At 30.5% G+C, this 20,447-nt stretch overlaps 2 protein-coding genes across 3 annotated transcripts; both read right to left on the reverse strand.

Moving 5' to 3' along the window:
- Positions 1–5,959: 5,959 nt before the first annotated feature.
- LOC547473 (protein NRT1/ PTR FAMILY 2.11) lies at positions 5,960–8,730 on the reverse strand. Its single transcript, XM_003549610.5, has 4 exons — positions 8,523–8,730; positions 8,208–8,425; positions 7,411–7,970; positions 5,960–6,995 (listed from the first exon to the last, which is right to left on the reverse strand). Exons 1-4 carry the CDS (start codon positions 8,617–8,619, stop codon positions 6,092–6,094), a joined length of 1,779 nt encoding a protein of 592 aa, XP_003549658.1. The 5' UTR covers positions 8,620–8,730; the 3' UTR covers positions 5,960–6,091.
- Positions 8,731–15,679: 6,949 nt separating this feature from the next.
- Positions 15,680–20,447, reverse strand: LOC100801102 (protein NRT1/ PTR FAMILY 2.9). Of its 2 annotated transcripts, none has more exons than XM_003550717.5 (5): positions 20,296–20,447; positions 19,419–19,585; positions 19,090–19,307; positions 16,927–17,480; positions 15,680–16,844 (listed from the first exon to the last, which is right to left on the reverse strand). In XM_003550717.5, exons 2-5 carry the CDS (start codon positions 19,561–19,563, stop codon positions 15,923–15,925), a joined length of 1,839 nt encoding a protein of 612 aa, XP_003550765.1. In that variant the 5' UTR covers positions 19,564–19,585; positions 20,296–20,447; the 3' UTR covers positions 15,680–15,922. The 2 variants fall into 2 exon arrangements, with proteins under 2 accessions (XP_003550765.1, XP_006600668.1); XM_006600605.4 differs by having other exon boundaries at positions 19,419–19,680; positions 20,296–20,433.

Genomic DNA, 20,447 nt, shown 5'->3' on the forward strand with positions numbered 1-20,447 from the left:
CTATAATTTTTACACCATTCTTTCATAAAGTGTAAGCTTCCTGTAAAGATTTTCTAAGTTACCACCAACAGAAGTTCATTCAACTGTTGGTAACGAGTGAACTCATATTTCACAAATAATATGAATTTGATTTTGGTTGTAGATACGAAGAAGATCTTGTTAATATATAAATACTTTACTAAACACTTTTTGAGTTTATGTTGATCTTGGTGAGTACTCAGAACCTAACATACTAAGACTTTTTTATATATAAGAAAAAAAAATTAGGTTAGAGAAGCATGTCCTAGATACTGGAGGTAGATTGTTGCCAATGGCTGCATGGAAGTGATCGATGCTAATTGAATATTGTTACAAAATATAATATGTTTGATTTAAACTATCGGAAGTGAAAACCCAAGTCAAATGAGAAGCAATTCTCAATAGCTTATGCATTTACAGTGAATGTGACGTAAGAAAAAATGATGTAAAATGCATAAACAATGCAAATCCAAAAATGATGTTAATGAAGGACTTCAATTTCATTGATCAAGAAACTAGTAAACTATTTGCTTAAAAGGAGGAATTAGCAAGTATTAGAGAGGGAAAATAGAAAAAAAGATTTTGATATTTACAAATAGCCGCTCGTGAGATTGTTACAGTTGAGTTCCGATCTTCATTAGTTAACTTAAGCACAAGGTGACATAAAACGAACTCGTTCTCTCCTATTTGTAGTGATATGCCAATTACTACGAACAAATTTTTATTGCACAATTTTTTTTGATAAACCAAATTTCGTGTGATGTCTTCACTTTTTGAAGTTTTTTTTAATAAAGAAAGGTTGACTGTTGCAAATGAAAGCATAAGAAATCCTAATTAGGTTGACACCTCTTACAAGATTCTACATACAACAAGCCAGAAAATATCATTAAACCATAAAAGAGAGGAACAAAAGACATGGGAGACATAGATCAAACCCATTAAAAAAAAAAAACTATTTGAGTCTGTAATTTGTATAACCATATTTACTCCTATTGAAATCAACAACTAAGAATTGAGGGAGAGAGCTCCATCAGTAAAATCTACCGAAAGAGTGAGCTTTATCGGCCAAAATGTCTGCATAAGTATTTTTCTCCTTGAAAGTGTGACCAACCAAATATCTTATCCTACTGGTTAAATTTATACAATTAGACCATTTGTTATTCAATTTTCAAGGCCCTATATTTGAGTTCTTAAATGACTGCACCAGCAAGGATGAATCACATTCCAACCACAGGCTGTGCCAACCCTTTTTATGAGGAATCTCTATTTTTTGAAGTAAGATGCACTATTTTGCAAAAATATAAATTATGGCAAGTTAGGTTTGATAAATATTTCACATTTTTATTTAATATTTTTGTAAGAAACTATAAAAATATATCATTAGTTTCATATTATATTTTTTTTTATTTTTAAGATTTATATGAAAAATAGGCATATTTTGATGCATTTAGAGATAAATTATAAAAAAAAATGTTTCTCAAAGTAAACAAATTTTTAAGCTTTTCATTTTTGAATTAATTTGCAATATAAGAAGAGAAAATTCCAGCATGTTTAATAAATTTCTTGCCATAAATCATATCCTCTCATTAATTTGATAATGTATTTAACTACTTATGAAAAATATTAGTAAACTACTTTTTTAAGTAGTACACTTTAATATATATTTTTTTATTAATAGTTAGAATTTATCTAAAACTACTGAATAAAAAGCATTATCTAAAACTTAAAAAATCAAGAGTAGGAATATTTAAAGGGTCTCGTATTTTTTTTAACTGAAGATAAAAATAATTATTAGAAAAAAATTATATCAATAATGTGTGATGTTGGCATTTCTTGATACAGCAGGTACACTTTATTTATAGCTTATGAATAGAAAATTTCATTGGGATCCAAGTGATGCGGATCAGAGCCTTGGAAGCTTGCAGGCATATGTACTTGATGCAACGGCCTGAAATAGAAACAATTATGTTTTTGTACAAATGGAAAAATAAAGCAGAAACAATACTTAAGATATTGATTTTTTTTTTGTTTTACATATTTTTTTCCTATAAATTTAGGTTGCTTTATTTATGTTTCTCAAATTAAAAATATTTTTTTAATCTCTCAATTTAAAAAATATTTTTTAACTCCTCTTCATAAAAAAATAACATCTCAGTCACCCTAGAATCAATCTAAAAAATTATTTTAAGAAGAGAGATTAAAAAAATCCTTTAAGTTTTTCTGTAATTTAAATTTTAAACATTTCTCTACTTCCTCATTTTCTTTTCTCTTATGGTAGTTTGGTTGGAGAATAAGTGAAAACAAATAAAATAAAAAGAAAAAAGTATACGGATGATAAAATATTTTTTCTGTTTAATTGAAGAAAAAGTGAGGGAAAAAAAGCTTAACTTCTAAAGACAAAATTTCAATTCTTTTCCTCTTTCCTTAACTTATTTTCTTTTTGTCGGAAGAAACCGACTATTAACCAAACACAGGATACATTCTAGATAGATAGTCTAAGAATAAGTTTGATGAAGCGGAAAAAAAACAATAAAAATATTAAAATTAAAATAAAAAAATATAAATATGACATTAGTAAAAAATTTCCTTCAATTTCTCTCCTCTATTTACCTACCCAAAAGTAAGACTAAACAATTTTTGTGTGTTGTGGATATATTTTAATTGGTGAGATTAGGTGGAGAAGTTATAAAAGAATGATTACTGTACGCACACAAATGAGCAGTTAAAAGGTTGTCAGGCCTTATTTTATGGCGCATTTGATATTTGATACGGACCTAATAGTTGACTATATAAACACCATTTTGTCGTACTATCTAGTATAAATATACGGTGACATCACTGCTATACAAACCAATGTTTTAGGATCCAGGGCATTGTAGAATTTCATATAAATAATAATGACAAAATGATTCATTTTATAAATAAAAACATAATGTGAATATTGAGAAAATTCTTCTTTTCCATAAATCAACCACATCACTACAGCTTTGTTTTGATGCTGACAGAAAAAGGTGAGAAAAAACAAAATAAAGAATAAATAATTTGTTGTTATTTGAATGAGAGATTAGGAAAATTATATTTAATTAAAAATAAAAATCATTTGAAAAATATAACTATATTATTAAATTATTTTGATACTATTTTGATAAAATATTAAATAAATTTTTAAATGGATAAATTTGTTATTTCAATAAAAAAATTCTTTCTCATTTTCTCTTGAGTAGATAAAAACTCCTAACCCTGCAAAATATTTTTTTTTTACTTTATACTGTATTTAGTTTTCCATTTTATCTTAAATATAAATAACTTAACATACAATAATTTATACAAAAACTTCAAATGTAAGCACAGTTGCATAAATAATTTTCTATCTAGTATACTCCTCAATCACGAAAGGATCCTTTTGGCTTCTCTCTCTGCCGATTATTTTTTTAAAGGAAAATGCAATTCTTAAAAATAAAAAGTTCATTCTAAAAATAATATTTCTAGTGTTAGGAGTTATAAGGTTAGCTTGTTGACTAAAAGGATAAAGAAAAGTTTTGGATTCAAAAATCTCTCCCACTAACAACTAATGTTATTACAATAGTAATTAATAAAATTATTTATTTTTTAAAATGTAACAAATTTTTTTTTATAAATCAAAACATATAAAGAAATTTAAATGAATTTTGTAAATTATCGTAAACGTATATATTCGATTAATTGTTAATAATTATAACTACTACTATTATATAATAATTTTTTTTAGAGATATTTCATCTAATGATGGCTAGAGAAGAATGAAAAGAGAAGAGAACGAAAAAAAATCACTGGATTATATTAAAATATATTTTAACTGATATTTCTAATAAATCAACAAAATATCATTTGCCCGAAAAAAAATAGTAGTATTTATTTCAAATAAATACTTCGATACAAACGAGATAACGATGGTTCATAACTGCAAATTTAAATGAAGTCAAGGAGTCAATTTATGCTTCTTTTTCTTCTAGAAAACTTTAGACCTTTACGCGTACGTAAGGCGTAACTTTAACTATTATATTTCATCTCTCATCATTGAAGACACTGAGAAATTGTATTGTATTGCTCCTTTTCTTCCGCAAACCGAACTTTAGTTAGTGCATTCTTCATTTCTGGTCGAAGGTATTGGCACACCACAACCAAGAGACTTACAACAGAGTCACTTTCCTATTGTAGCTAGTCGGATTTTTTTTTAAAGTTGTATTATTTATATAATAGTATATTTTTTATAATACATTTTATGGTATTCTTTTTATATTCCTATTGTTTTATTCATTCATTGTACAAAAAATAATTCAACCGTTGGTAAAAAGTCATTCCTACTTCTCTTCTACTTTACTCTGTTTCAAAATAATACTAACTACAAAACTTGCGTTCATCTACTCTCCATTGACTCAAATATTATATGCATGATAGGATTGAAATATAGTGGAAAGAAATAGAAATAAGAAAGATACGATGAAAATGTTAAATTTCTATTGAGAGGAGAGATAACAGGGACTCATTAGATTTTTTTTTTATATCTAACTTGGTATAAAATGGGAGGGAAATTATTTTTCTATTTTGTTTTTTAATTTCTCAAAATTAAATATTTTTGTAACATTTTTTAAAAATGATAAATAATTTTATTTTAAAAATAACATAGTAAAAAATAATTTTTAATTAGTATAATATTTTCTATAATTTATTTTTTCATTCTCTTTTTTCACTCACTTAAATAAACTGTTTTCCTTATTATTTTGCTTTCGTATTATTTTTTTCTATCTCAATTCTAATTCAAACAGAGTATAAGTCAAAGTCTATGCAATGATAAAAAGGTCAAAATCTATGTGAATCAGACTGCTTGAATTAAAAATAAATTACAGTTTTGTTAATTATAATTAAGGTACAATATTGATTTCTCAAATAATTAAGCTTTTACAATCAGGTTCTAAACAACTTATTAACATGACTGTATGTTTGAAAATTTTCGGTGTGTTTTAAAAATATGTTTGAGAATAAAATAAATTTGAAATCATATTTAGTTATTTAAAAACATGTGTTAAGAGGCTTAAAAAAAGTTTGTTTTTTAAAATGAAAAAAGTATGTTTAAGAGTAAGTTTTTGCCTAAAATCTGAGTTTTGGAGAATTAAACTTAAGATACTTTTTTAACAAACTCAGTTTACAAAGTTTAATCCTAACATAGACTAATAATCTACACACGTGACATAACATTCCATTGAGTTGATATCTTATCGAGTTTCATATATTTAAATTGTGTTGGATTCGTTTGACAGTCAAAGTATAATATGATAATGTCCAAAATTTTAAAAATATATATAAGACAATATGTTAAATACAAATCTTATATGTAATATATGTTATTACATATTAATATTATATATAAATTAATATAAAACGATTTAAATATATGATTTATTCTGACTATTAAACAGTTTCTCAATAAAAGTGTAATAAATATAAAATGATTTATTTAATATAATAAATGTCATATTTAAATATATTAAAGTCCATGATGGATTAAGAATTTAAGATGATTTATTTTGCAAAGGGTCGCGTAAACATTTACTAGTAATCTAGTGTATGTATTTTTTTATTATACCATTCACTTTTCTTCTCTTTTTTTTTTTTGCAGTAAAAAGAAAATACCATTCATTTTTATTAATGACTGAGTGATTTTTTTTAAGAGAATGACTGGGTGATTGATCCTTTCAATTATAAAAATTAGGATATTCAGTCCTATAAAAAACATTGCAAATCAAATATGGCACGATAAATTCAAATTCTAGTATTTAATAGTGTTCCATACATAATTTTTTTCTAAATAAAATACTCATGAAACAAAATAAAAAATAAAAAAATGGCACGTTAATCATAATGGAAAAAGAATGAGCAAAACTTAAAACTCGTTAAAGAAACATGCATAGTAACCCTTGTTCCAGTCTTTCTAATTAAGAATATTACACCAAAAGTTTCCTAATCCATGTTACAATACTTTTGTCTAAATTGTTTCACTACTTTATAGTTCCATACATTAACTTAGTTTTTTTTTTTAAACACCAATGGTGGATGTTTCAGATTGTTTGGGTACTTGGTTGAGTTCAAGGTCACTGCTGCCAATTTCCTTATACTTGTACCATTTTGAACACAACAGAAAGTACCCCAAATTCATGATTTCTAGAGCAGCAATCATGTAATAAAAGAAATCCAATCTCCCCTTATTAAGATCTTCTGGTAACCAATTCCCAGTCGCAGATTTCTCACTAGTATTGTGAACAATTGAAATCAGAAGAGTGCTCAAATAACTAGACCCTGCCATGCCACAGTAGAATAGTGACCCTGCAATGCTTCTCATGTTCTCAGGGAATTGCTTATAGTAAAATTCAACTTGTCCAACAGCAGTGAAAGATTCAGATAGACCGGCTAGACTTAACTGAGGAATTAACCATAGACCTGACATTGATGAAATAGCACCTTTTCTTGGTTGCACTCCAATAGGATTTGTCAGAGCCAAACTTCTTCTATGCTCTTCAACTACACCGGCTACTATCATGCACAATGCAGAGATAAAAATGCCAATTCCCATCCTCTGAAGGAGTGTGATGCCACCCTCTTTTCCGGTGATTCGACAGAGAAAAGGGACCACTATTCTGTCATAGATTGGTAGCCACAAGGTCATGCTCAACATCAAGAACACATTAAAGGATGCACCAGGGATCTTGAAGTTGCTGCTTCCAAGACGCCTATCGGATTGAAGGGCTTGGAACACTAGAAGGGTGTGCATTTGGACAATGACTAAGTGGTACACTATGGCTGCAAACCATATTGGCAATACTCTCACCACACATTTTGCCTCCTCCACTTGCTGTATGCTGCAAAGATTCCATGGATCTGCTGCAGATCCATCTGGTTTTATTTTATCTTTTGGGGTCACAATGGCTGCTTTGTCCAATAACCTATTCATGTAACACTCATCTGATCAGTTAGATACTTAGGACTTGTTTATTTAATATAAAAAGTGAGTACTATATGCGAACATTTTATCACTTCAAAGTTCAAACACTTTGTTAACATTTACTATTTTCTCTCTCTCTTCTTATTAATTCACTTCTTGCCTTTCTCTCCCTTTATCTCTCAAAAGTCAAATAGAGTAGAGGTGTCCATCTTTATTCTAAAAATATATATTTTAGTTTTATTTCTTATTTACATAAATAATACAAAACCATTACATTATTTTTTAGCATGTTTTGGATACATATTATAGACGCAAAAAATGGGTCAAATTGGTGAATAATGAAAGCCATAATTTGTCACTTCTTGATTGCCACAGAAAATTGCTGAAGTAAAAAGTGAAAAGCTTGACATAGTTACCTGAATTGAAACGTGTAAGGAAGCTTAGAGTTAACACTCATAGGCGGCACGTAGTTGAAGAGGGAAAGCATTGGATGCTCTGCAGGTAGTTTTAGACTCCTTTTTTTTACTGCAACCACAAAAACTTGCACAATACCAGCTATGGGACTACCACTAGGTTCAACTTTGACATAGATTTTGGAGCCCATGAAATACACCACACAAGATATGAGCATCAAAGCAGCAGGAATTCCCAACCCTATTGCCCAGCTCACATTTGACTGTACATACACAATCAGTGTCAAAGACACCATCTGAGCAAAAGTGAAGGTAAAAAAATACCAATTGAAGAAACTGTTGATCCCTTTTTTTCCTGAATCTGTATTGGGATTGAATTGATCAGCTCCAAAAGCCAAGTTACATGGTCTGACTCCAGCAGCACCAATCAGCAGCAAACCAAATCCACTCACTAGAAAAGCCATTTGCCCTGCAGTTGGTCCTTTGCATGTTTTCATCTCCTTTCCACAGTGAGGTGGATGCAGATTCTTAAATACTGCTGTAAGTTGTATCACTAGCAATCCCTGTTTGTATGCAATTACAAGGCTCAATTTTTTGTATCACTTGGCTTAAGGCTGAAGCTGAATGATGTCTATTAAATCACTATTATGTTTTTCATCAAGCTAAATTAACCCATGACCACAAGCTAAATTATGTAAGGATTTTTTTTGTTACTTAGTCTTTTAGGCCTTTGGTCATGAAATTTAATGAAATTTGTGTGAGGAATGGTGTGATATATGGCATGAGCCTTGAATTAGTACCAGAAATGAAGTGAATGTGCAGAATCCTATTGTCTTGTAGCGGCCAAAGTAGGTGTCTGATAAGAAGGCACCTATGAAGGTAGCAAAGTTGGTGCTGCCGTTGAAGATGTTGATTATATTTGTGGCTGTGATGTTCTTCAGGTTGAATACAGTAGTGAGATAGACTAAGAGATTGGCTAAGGTGCCAATGGCTCCCAATTTCTCAAAAGTTTCATTTCCTACCAATTAGATAGACAAGTAAGTCATTTAAAAGATAAGATTAAAAAGTAAGCACAACACACACACACAGAGATGTACAAGTTTTTCATTCCTTACCTATGATAAAGGGCATGGCCTTCCATCCTCTGTAGTCAATCTTAGGATCATTCTCTGTCACATGTTTCTCATTGTTCTCCATACTTCCTTTCTCCATTGCCAGTACAGTTGGTGATATATGACCTCTGTTGCTCCCCTCAATGGAGGGAGGAAGAAACGTGATTGAGTAGGTGAAAGTTGAACTAGACAAGGGAAGGAAAGTAGTGTGAAGTTAATATATAAATCAGTGACTGACTGAGGTTTAACTCATTTTCTTTTTTCTTTTGAAAAGTGAAATTTCAGTTTCACTTAAAATTAGTCTGTCTCTGTGGGGTCACATTTAATAATTTAATACTGTAGTTAACTGTGAAAAAAACAAGAAAATTAGTAAGGACAATGGGTGAAATACTTATTTTTGATTTGTCAAAGGTTCGATTGAGTTGATTTGTTTCCCCCTGATTATAAAAAAAAAAAAAATCTAAGTTGATTTATTTTATTAAATAAAAGAGCCAAATTCATACCAGGTGAGTTTATATTAAACACTCACGGATACCTTATATGGATATATAAGTAACGATAATAAATATTATTCTAAATTATTTTAAAATATATTTGATACATAAGAGATATATTAATAAGGTGTTGGTTTTAATAATATTAGACTCTCTCCTTAAATAAGGTCTCGTGTTTAGCCTTATAGATAAAGATTAATTATCATCAAAATCGTTCAATACATCGTACCGATGATATGATTATAAAAAAAAAATACATAAGAAATATATTTTAAATTATTTATATAAATGAGAAGTCTATATTATCTATATAAAAATTTGATTAAAATATAACTTTCGTACTTCTATTTTTTAAAATTCATGATTTTAATCTTTTTATTTTTTAATTGAGATATTTTATTTTTTACTTTTAAAAATCTTCAATTTTAGTCTCCTTATTTTTAATTGATACATTTCATTTTCATTTTTAAAAAAATCAATGATTTCAGATTCCTTTTTAAATTTCAGACTTGATTATGTATTTTTTTTTATTCTCTTTTTTATAAATTAAGTTTGTTAGCAATTAAATAATTAAAAAAAACATTTGTCGTGTGAATAATAAATAGATACATGTGGGTCAACGTTTGACTGAGTATATAGATCAACATTTGAAATTGACTACTAGAATTAAAATTATGAATTTTAGAAAACAAAATATCTCAATTAAAAAATAAGAGACTAAAATCACAATTTTTTTAAAAGTGAGAAATAAAATGTCTGAATTAAAAATAGAAAGACTAAAATAACATATTTAAGAACATAGAAAAAAAATTACATTTCAACCTAAAAATTTTGATTTCTTTATTTAATTGAGCTCATTTTCACATGAAATATAACCAATAGAATACAATACTTGTTTGGGATTTAAAAAATATTTAAAACAATAATGTAATAATTAAGTAATCAAATATAAATAATTAATATGTTGAATTAAGAGTCTCACGACTGAATTCTAGATTATTCCGAATTCTTCTCTTAATAAACATGAGGATTAAGATTTAAAAAAAAAAAACACCAACAATAATTTAACATGTCGGAACGCTTCTTTTCACTTGCACATGGATAAAAGTAGATATATAGGAATGATTCTAATTCCTACGTGATAAATAAAAAGTAAAATATTTTGACAAGAAATTATGTTTTATACTAGAAATTGTTAACATTATTAGAAAATAGAATAATTAGCATTCTTGAGAAACGGATCGAGCCATTAATGTAGCTAAGGAAGTGATAAATCTCGTTAATAAAATAGGCCTTATAGAGATTTTATCACTTTATCCAGAGTTATTATATTATCAGACATTTCAATCTTTTATAATTTATTTTCATTTCTATCTCTTTACATTTTTCTATCATATAATATGTTACATTTATCATTTATCTTTATACTTTTTTTTTTCGCTTTCTATCTCTCTTCTACCTTCAACCCAAAATGAGGTGGGAGTTTACAATTTTTCATTCATCTATGTCAAAATCTAAAATAAAAGTAAGAAAATAGATTCATTTATTATTTTCTATCAATTGGATATAGATTTTTTTACATTATTAATTAGTCAAAAATCTTTATAAATGATATTTTATGATTAAATGACAATATATTTAAAAAAACAGAATTTATTTGATTTGTTTAAAAATATGATACTAGATATGATAAATATTTTATTTTATGTTTGATTTGAAAAATATTAAGAAATAAAATAAATCATGTAAAAACAATAAAACAAATCTTTAATTTTTGTTATTCAGAAAATCCTTGGGCAATTTCTGTCCAGATATAAAGTATTATAATGAAACATATATTCCTATTTTCATTTTTTTAACAATAAAAAATAGTAATTAACCAACATAATCATTTTAAAATAAAAACACTTAATTTTTTATTCTAATCTCTGTCTTTTATTTTGATAAACTCTTTAAATTTGATATAAATTATATTAAGATAATTAATATTAAGTATTTTAGTAAATTTTATATTATTTTATTTGTGTTATTCATTATTCATCAAATGAAGTATAAAAAAAAATTATCCTGTAATTTCTATTTTTTTTCATGTATAGTTCTTTTGTCCTGTCCAATACAATATTTTTAACGAACCAAGCCTACCCATTAAGACTAAATTAATTTTTTTAAAAAGATAAAGAATGAAACTAAATTAAAAAATAAGATAAAAAAAAGCTAAATTTATAATTTAGTATTATTTCCTTAAATTCTTAGGCACTCACCCCAACGCTCCCTCATATCATTTGCCCAAGGCTTTCTCTTTCACCTCTTTATTTATTTTGTTTCGTGTCTCTAATGGCACTTGTCAAATCAACAATGTTATATGTACATCTTAATACTATAACACATCTATTTATTTTTCTTAACACATTAGTATTTATTACGTAGCTATAATTTTTTTTTTTATCTTTTTCTTTCTCCAATTATCAAATAAAATGAGGTGTAAATATATAATGGTTTTAAACAAATATCCAAAACCGGTAAGCTACTCCACAGCAAAAAGTGGCAAGTTAAGCAACCAACAATGCAGCTACGTCTATAGGAGAAAACCAATAGATACTAGAACACAATGTATGTTTCCTTCGTACCTAAAAAACATAATGCATGTTTCCTGCAAGGAATATTGAACGGTGGCCCTTGAACAGGCTTCAAAATTGAAATGCTGTAGCACTAATTAATGTTGCTACATCGTTTTCAATAATAATAATAATAATGCTGTGGTGCTGCATCACCTTCACCGCATTGCAGAACTGATACTGTAACACACTGTAAACAGGGCGGTCAGACTCCTTGTTACGTAAGTTTTCATTTTAGTCAACCCAATACAACATTTTGGAAGAAGGCGAAGATGTTTCATAATTAAAGAATACCTATGATCAGTATTAATTTTTTAACACAAATATTATATTTTTAGTTATTGATGATTTTTTTTAAATATCAAAATTTAATATACAAATAAAGACTAAAAAAGTATATTACCAGAGATAATTGGTTAAATTCCCTGCCTAAAATCGTTTTTTTAAAGAAAAAATCTTAAAGACGATTTCAGGGAAGAATAACTCCTATATAGTGTGGGAATATTAATTAAAAATATATTTTACAATATTTTAAAGAATTTTCTTTAACGGTGTTAAATTATATATAAATTAAACCATATATTTGAATATGAGAAGAAAGAAATGTAATACAATACTTGTATCTCTTAATAGATAGTGTAATTTATATTAACGAGGTCAAATTAAATATAAATAAAGTGTACATTTTAACGTAAAAGAAGAACAATATAATACTCATATATATCATGCAGTGTAGTTTTTTTTATATTTTATTTTTAAATTTATTGCCATGCCAACGTTTTCTTTTGGAGTGGGGGACTATGAGTTTTCCTTACTTTAGCATACGAAGTCTCACTATGTAATAAACACGACAACTGGTTAGGATTGGCCTATACGAGATTTGGGTAGTTAGCATAAACTTTTAATTGTAAATTTCAATATCATTATTAATGTACACAAAAAATTACAACATTTTTTTCTTCAGCAAAGTACTATACCATTGTAGTTATTGACTTGATTACGTGCAATTTTCTGTTTTGGTTAACCCCATGTTTGATTGAAAATCCCAATCAAACCAAAATAATCTCAATCAATTCAAGCCTCGATATTTTATTAAGCACTTTTTTAAAGCAGATAATGACATAATGATGATTAACAGAACACGACCATAGTTTTGGGTTTGTTTCAATTCACTGCCAAATTAGACATGCTCTCAGTACCCGAAAATATTGTTCGGTTTGGATCCACGTTTGATTAAATAGTTGAATTTCCTCATTAGGGCATAGATGAGGCAAATGTCTGACCTTAAAAAATCTTATTGGCACACATATAGCACGTTACCTGCATAAAATCAATGCATAATTATGATTTATAAGGCACAACAACTGCTTTTTTGTGTGATAGTTATTCTTAACCGTCTTTTCCAGCACACCTTCAATTATTTGATCCACTCATTAAGTCTAACATGGGGCTAGGTTCTAAACAAACAGTTATTACTGCACTGCATGAGATTGCATTTTCATGTAATCACAATTGTAGAAAATATGTTTATGTGTGTCTTGTACTCTTCACTTGCATCTTGAAAATTTTGAAGTCTAGCGTGAATAGCAGGGATGGATCCACAAGTCTATTGAAGGGGTTGAATTTCTTTTTTGTTATTTTACAATTATTTAAATATTGCTCACTAAAGATTTTACTAATTTCTTATTTCAAATTTTGGAAGACTATGATCTTATGAACATAATAACAAACAATTTTTTTTATTCTTAGAAATAAAATTCAAGTATCATTAAGTTTATAACTCATGCACATTATTCAATTACTTGAGTTGGATTCTCTTATACTCAATAACAATAAATAAAACTCACATGATCTCAAAATCATTTTATATACTAATAATTGAAATCAAATCCTATAACAATGATACATAATAATAATATGATATCTATATGAAATATATTTATTTTATATATATAGCAAAGATAACTTATTTTCACCAAAACCAGAAATAAAAAAGTTTTATCACGAGAGCTTTGAATCCTTAACATTTCTAGATAAGAAAAACATACATGAGGATATTAATTTCTGTTCTAAATTTTATGATTGTTATAGTATTTGATGGTTAATATTTTATGCAGTTATTTTTGAGTTATTGTAGGCAATTGATTGAAATCCAGAAATTCTAGAAGTGTCGCAAGGTAATATACAATTTTAAGAAGCAAAACTATATCAAGTTACACAATTATATTTCATACTTAACAAATAAATAAAGCATCTTGGGGTAGGGGGCAGAGGCCCTGCTTGCCCCCTCCTAAATCCGTCTCTGGTGAATAGTTTCTAATGAAAAAGTTTAAAGATATAAATTGAATATAGCCACCAACCATGTGGTACACAGTTTCACATGCACAAAAGTCAAGTAAGGCACAGCCACAGGTTTCTAAGAAGTTGGTGATACCATTAAAGAAGGATCGATTTGACAAAAGTCAGATCATCGACCGGTGCTCAAAAACTGCAGCAAGTAAAAGTTTGATAAATGATCCAGGAGAAAAGTATTAGCAGTATAATAGGAATAGAGGAATACTACAAGTTTATAAAAATGAAAAAGAGACTATTATTATTAGAGTCCTGGGTTAAGGGGTCCTATTAAATGTTTCTAATAACTTTAATAAATAAATATCAAGTCACTTTTGTGTTTATAATATAATAATAAATGTTTTATCACTGAGCATGCTAATAATTGTGTGAAGTTGTTTTAATTAATCAGATGTCTCAGATTCAAACCTACGATTACATTAAATATTTGAAGAAATTTTTTTATCACTCATAATAATCATACTTAGTTCAAGCAGGTTTGTTTCTAATGGAGGTTTTATAAAAAGAATCTTTTAATAAAAATTCTGTATATTTATTTCTTTAAGCACTAGCATTTGCTTAATCGTTACTACAGATTCTAATTGACTCTCTCACGTGGACCCGAATGGTTAACTGAATCTAATCATAGGCCATAAGATTCCAAGAAGTCTATTTTCGTCTCACATGTAGGCTGGTAGCTTTCAATGTGAACGTGGGAGTGTGAAAACTCGTGTAGTTACGAGAATACTCGGGATCTTATCAAAACTATGAGGCAGCAACAATGCCATCCATCTTTCGTCGATGTTCCTATTTCTGAGTTGTGTTCATACAAGTGAACAACAATTATTGGAATATTAGTGTCATCTTATATATCTAGGAATAGAACATGGTTCCGTGTCTAATGTAGATGCATGCCCAAGTTTGAAAGGAGATAAAAATCAAGTAGAAAACCATCAAATTTTTGGCATTGTCTAAAAAGGTTTTGAGAAACATGATCAAAGAAACTCTTCCTTTTCTATAATTATTTGAATGCGTAAAACATTTGTTGGAATTACTGAATAATAAGGCCATAAGCGGGAGAAAAATGCATAGTTCATTTTTTAATTTTTTGTGAACCAGGGTCCTTTGCTATTGGACGGCAAGTTCAGTTTGGGGTGGGGGTAAGGGGTGAGGGCTGTTTTTCGAATGTCTTTTCTTTTACTTTTCAGATATCATTTCAGAAACCAAATTCTGTAATCAATCTGAAACGGAATTTTACATTTTGTTCCGGATTGATTACAGAATTTGCAGGGAACAATAACCAGGGGTGAATAAGCAAAACAGATTCCATAGGTTTAGAAATCATGGAAAAAAGTATGATGATAAAAAAAAAAAATCATAGAATTCAACTTTTGTATCAAGTGAGGTTATTCAAATCGATCATAAAAATCTTCTGATGTTCAAAGGCGGAAATTGGATCATACAATATGACTGACTGGACAACCGTCCAATTGGTATTACTTAATAATGTGCGAAAATATAGAAACAAAAGTAAAATTAATAAATTTTACAAAAACACCGATAAGTCCTATAATCATGTTCTTATTTTTCTTTCTCACATAATCTTTTCATGTTTCTTGTTAGCATGTAACATGAGCTGAAAGAACACCAAACTGTGACCCACTTAAGCTCATTTATCTTCATCTGTAGGAAGCAGATTGTGGAAAATTTAATCGTCATGTCAATCTATAATTTTTCTTTCACTATCATTAGGTGCTTTAAGACAAACATTTTGGATGCAGGCATCCTATCCTAAGAATAATGCATCTCATCTGTCATCATACATCTACGCATGAAGAAATATCTATCTAATGGAAAAGGCACAGACTGTGTTTTTGTTGCTATACTTAATTTGATTTTTAACCTTTGCTAGTTGTGGCTCCGACTTGATGAAAAATTGTAGTAGCCCATTTCTATGTAATAGCTATAGATTTGAATCATTAACACAATTAGTAGCACTTCTTTCCGATTGTTTTGTAGCTTTTTCGAGTTCAATGGAACTGCTGCCCGTGCCTTTGTACCTAAACCACCTTGCACATAACACAAAGTAGCCTAAATTAATAATTTCTAGAGCAGCAATGAGGGAATAGAAGTTATCCAATCTCCCCTTGTTCAGATCCTCCGGTAACCAATTTCCAGTTTCAGATTTGGCAGTGATTTGGTGGATAACTGAAATAAGCACACTACTCAAATAACTTGACCCTGCATGGCCACAGTAGTAAAGAGAACCTGCAATGCTTCTCATGTTCTCAGGAAATTGTTTGTAGTAAAACTCAACTTGGGCAACAGACATGAATGCTTCGGCAAGTCCAGCTAATGACAGCTGAGGAATCAGCCACAGGCCTGACATTGATGAGATTGCACCTTTTCTGGTTTCCACTCCTAGAGGATTAATCAGAGCCAGAGTTCTACGGTGTTTTTCAACCTTAGCAGAGACTAGCATGCTGAGTATAGAGAAAAATATGCCAATACCCATCCTCTGAAGGAGTGTGATGCCACCCTCTTTTCCGGTGAGCCTTTGGAGTAAAGGCATGACTTTTCGGTCGTACATGGGTAACCAAATTGCCACACTAATCATGAGAAAGACGTAGTAGGATGCTCCTGGGATCAAGAACTCGCTTTGCCCAATACGCCTGTCAGATAGAAGGGCTTGGAACACTAAAATGGTGTGTTGTTGGACGATAACAACAAAGTACAAAATGCCTGAAACCCATATGGGTAACACTCTCAACAAGCATTTAACCTCTTCCACTTGCTGCATACTGCAAAGATTCCAGGGATCAGTAACAGATCCATTGGGATTTATTTGATCTTGGGGAGTCACGATTGCTGCTTTGTCAAGGAACCTGTTAAGATAAACCATCTGGTGAACACTTTTAAAAATATATCATAACAAGCACCAAATACTAACTGCTTGGCGTTGTTTACCTGAATTGATATGTATAGGGAAGCTTAGAATTCACTGACTTGGGAGCTACATAGTTGAAGAGGGAAGGATATTGATATTCAGGAAGCTTCAGCCTCCTTTTCTTTGTTGCAACCACTATAACTTGCACTATACTAGTTATAGGGCTACCACTTGGTTTAACTTTCACATACAGTTTGGAGCCCATGAAGAAGATTATAGAAGATACAAACATCAAAGCAGAAGGAATTCCCAGACCCACTGCCCAACTTACATTTGACTGTATATAGACAATAATTGTTAAGGATATCATCTGAGCAACAGTGAAAGTGAAAAAGTACCAATTGAAGAAGCTAGTGATCCCCTTTTTTCCAGAATCTGTGTTAGGATTAAACTGATCAGCACCAAATGCTAAGTTACATGGGCGGATCCCTGCAGCTCCTACCATCAATAAACCTAAACCGGTCTTTAGAAATGTCATCTGCCCCTCTGTTGGTCCCTGGCATATGGCAGACTCTTCACAGTGAGGTGGATGCAGCTTCTCAATTGCCGCTGTCAGTTGTATTGCAAACAAACCCTGTATGAAGCAGGCAAATCAAGGAATCAGACACACAACTTAAATGAGCCTATCTTGTCAAAGTACAAGATTGTTAGCTTTCTTTGTAAGCATTTTAAAATGGAATTCAAGGTTATTAAACTCGTGATTCTACGTATACTCATAGAGGCTTCGTAAACTCGACTCCTAAAATCGAAACGTAAACTCGGAAGAGTTTACTCAATTAAAAAAAATATATTAATATTCCTATATATAAAATCATGAGTAAATATTTCAACCCTAAAATAAATGAAAATAACAAACTTTAACAATAATTCAATAAACTAACATAGTCCACAATCCACACCCTATGAAACATAAATAATGTAGTTAGAGTAAAAGAGAATCCTAAAAAAACCCAATGCTTACACAAAGCTAGTAAAATAATGTAGCTAAAAATAGCACTATTTTTTTTTTTGTATTTTCCTCCTTATAGATATTGTTGGCACTTGCATAGTAGCATAATTCAAACCAAAACATTACCAACGAGAATTACCATAGGGATTAAACAAAAACAATCACCTCAATGCCACTTAAAGCATTACACTTAAGATTTGTCAAAGTTACTGGCCACAACTTAAGATTTGAGGTGTTGTGTTGTCTGGGTTTTGGTTTGTTAAGTTTTTTTCTTCAAAGAAACAACATAAGGGTCTAGCTAGTGTGGCGTGAATTAGCAGAAAGTATAACAAGTTATAAAAACTTCGTACCCCATTGCCCAGAGGCTCTTCGCTATGCGAAGGTATGGGGGAGGGATATTGTACGCAGCCTTACCCTTGCATATGCAAAGAGGCTGTTTCCGGATTCGAACCCATGACCAACAAGTCACCAAGGCACAACAAGTTATAGACATTAATAAAGTAAGGTAAAATGGCACTGTGAAGGAGGGATTAGATGTTCATGTTATATCAAGTATCAACTTCACAAACCCACTAACACTATGCTTCTATTTGGTAATTTATCACAATCACAATCACAGAAACAAAATCACAATCACAGTCACAGAAACAGACAATGGTCAGGTAGTGAAGCCATGAAGGGATCGAAAACAACCTAGTCTTGAACTCGCACAGACGGCACAGTGGCACTCGAACTTCACCGTCGTGGTCTCGCGGAGGATCCCTTCACCATCGGACTTTACCGTCGCACTCTGACAACGAATGCGACGCGAGGAGGAAGAAACACGATTAAGCAACTGCAGGCAGCACGAAGCATGAACCCTCGAATGAGGAAGAGAAAATGAAGCGCAAACGAAATTAAATGACGCCGTTTTGGGTTTTTCGTAAATCCACAGACTCACGAGTCTACCTTAACTCGCCCGAGTCTGCACTGACTCGGCCGAGTCCACTCCGATTTCGATTCTGCTCCCGTTTTAACTCGTTGAGGCTTTGTGGAATCGTACGATTCTACGATTTAGAATGCGATTTTGATAACCATGATGGAATTATTTCTATATGGGAAGATCTTAAATTATATTTCATACTTCTCAATGTCATTGTTTTATTTTTCTTATAAATTCAGATATGCCTAACTTTGTTGTGTTTTTCATAAACAAATAGAATGGAATTGAGTGCTGAAGGCAGCAGAAATTTACCACAAAGGAAGCCACTGTGCAGAATGCCAGTATCTTGTAGCGACCGAAAAAGGCATCAGAGAGAAAAGCGCCTAGCAATGTAGCAAAGTTGGTGCTGCCATTAAAGATGTTGATAATATTTGTAGCCGTGATGTTTTCCAAGTTGAATACAGTAGTGAGATAGACCAAGAGATTGGATAAAGTGCCAATGGCTCCTAGCTTCTCAAAAATCTCATTTCCTGCCAATTAGTAATTACACATATGAATCACTTAAGATTTAAGGACAAAAACTAACAAGTAAACAAATCATATAGAAACACAAAACCCTCCCCTCTTGTAGTCTTGCTCACCTATAATGAAGGGCATGACCTTCCACCCTCTGTAGTTAATCTTAGATTCATTATCTGTTCCGCTATTCTCATTCTTCAATAAACTTTCCTCCTCATCATTCTCCGAAGTCTCTCTCTTTGTCATTCTTTCTCCAACTGTGTTCATGATGATACGTTCCAAGTGCTACCTAGAGGAAGGAAAGGAGGGCAAGAAGGACCAGTGAGAGGAGGGATCATGAGAGAGGAACTTCAAAACCACACCAAGTATTATCATCACACCTACCTACAAAGTACCAACAAATTCACTATCTTGCTGATTTACAGATCTAGTATTCAGTCCTGGGCAAATTTTTGTCCAAGATTATATCTTTATTTACACTTTCCCCCTATTTTTTTTTGTTCTGATTGAATGTCTAAGTTATCTTCTTTTTTTTTGCGGTTTGCTTGAAACAAGTAGATCTTCATTGGCGACCAAAAACTCTTTACCAAACAAAAAATATTTTGTTGTACCCAAAAAGTAAAAACCAAAACCTAAGCAAGAAGATCACAATACAAAATCTCAGAAGTTTGTTGAGGTTTTAATCTGCCCACATAGACATACATTGTACAGTACGCTGCAAAATTCATCCTATACGCTAACTCTCATCTTTCTGTCCTAATTTTAAGTCTGAGGGAAATTTCCCAAAAGGCACAAAACCTTAATTCAAATCTTAATCAAACCCAGAAAAAAAAATCGAAATTTATATGACAACAGGTCGACTTTTTACATCTTAAGTTAAGATGATATCTCCAAATAAAAGCAACGAAAAAGCATAAACTAATGGATATACCCAGGAATGGAGCAACATAAAAATTCAAAGAGAAACCGTAAAGCAATAAAAATGGATGATGGAAATACCTGACACGAGAGATGTTAATTGATGCCCCTTCGGAAGGAAGAACATGGACGGAGGCTTCAAACTCAACTCAATGACTTATTGTCAGAGAGAGAAAGTACAATGTGTATAATGCTTCAGCCTTCAAGAGTTGAAAATTTGATTTGATTTTGGA

The sequence above is a fragment of the Glycine max genome, chromosome 17 (genome assembly GCF_000004515.6).
Source record: "Glycine max cultivar Williams 82 chromosome 17, Glycine_max_v4.0, whole genome shotgun sequence".
In the NCBI taxonomy this organism is placed as follows: domain Eukaryota; kingdom Viridiplantae; phylum Streptophyta; class Magnoliopsida; order Fabales; family Fabaceae; genus Glycine; species Glycine max.

Coding starts and splice junctions, on each gene's coding strand:
- LOC100801102 (XM_003550717.5), bottom strand. CDS start 19,563: ATGAACACAGTTGGAGAAAGAATGACAAAGAGAGAGACTTCGGAGAAT. Junction 19,308..19,418: donor GGTCATGCCCTTCATTATAG/GTGAGCAAGACT, acceptor ACTAATTGGCAG/GAAATGAGATTTTTGAGAAG. Junction 16,845..16,926: donor CCCTATACATATCAATTCAG/GTAAACAACGCC, acceptor TTATCTTAACAG/GTTCCTTGACAAAGCAGCAA.
- LOC547473 (XM_003549610.5), bottom strand. CDS start 8,619: ATGGAGAAAGGAAGTATGGAGAACAATGAGAAACATGTGACAGAGAAT. Junction 7,971..8,207: donor GCACATTCACTTCATTTCTG/GTACTAATTCAA, acceptor GCATACAAACAG/GGATTGCTAGTGATACAACT. Junction 6,996..7,410: donor CCTTACACGTTTCAATTCAG/GTAACTATGTCA, acceptor TTACATGAATAG/GTTATTGGACAAAGCAGCCA.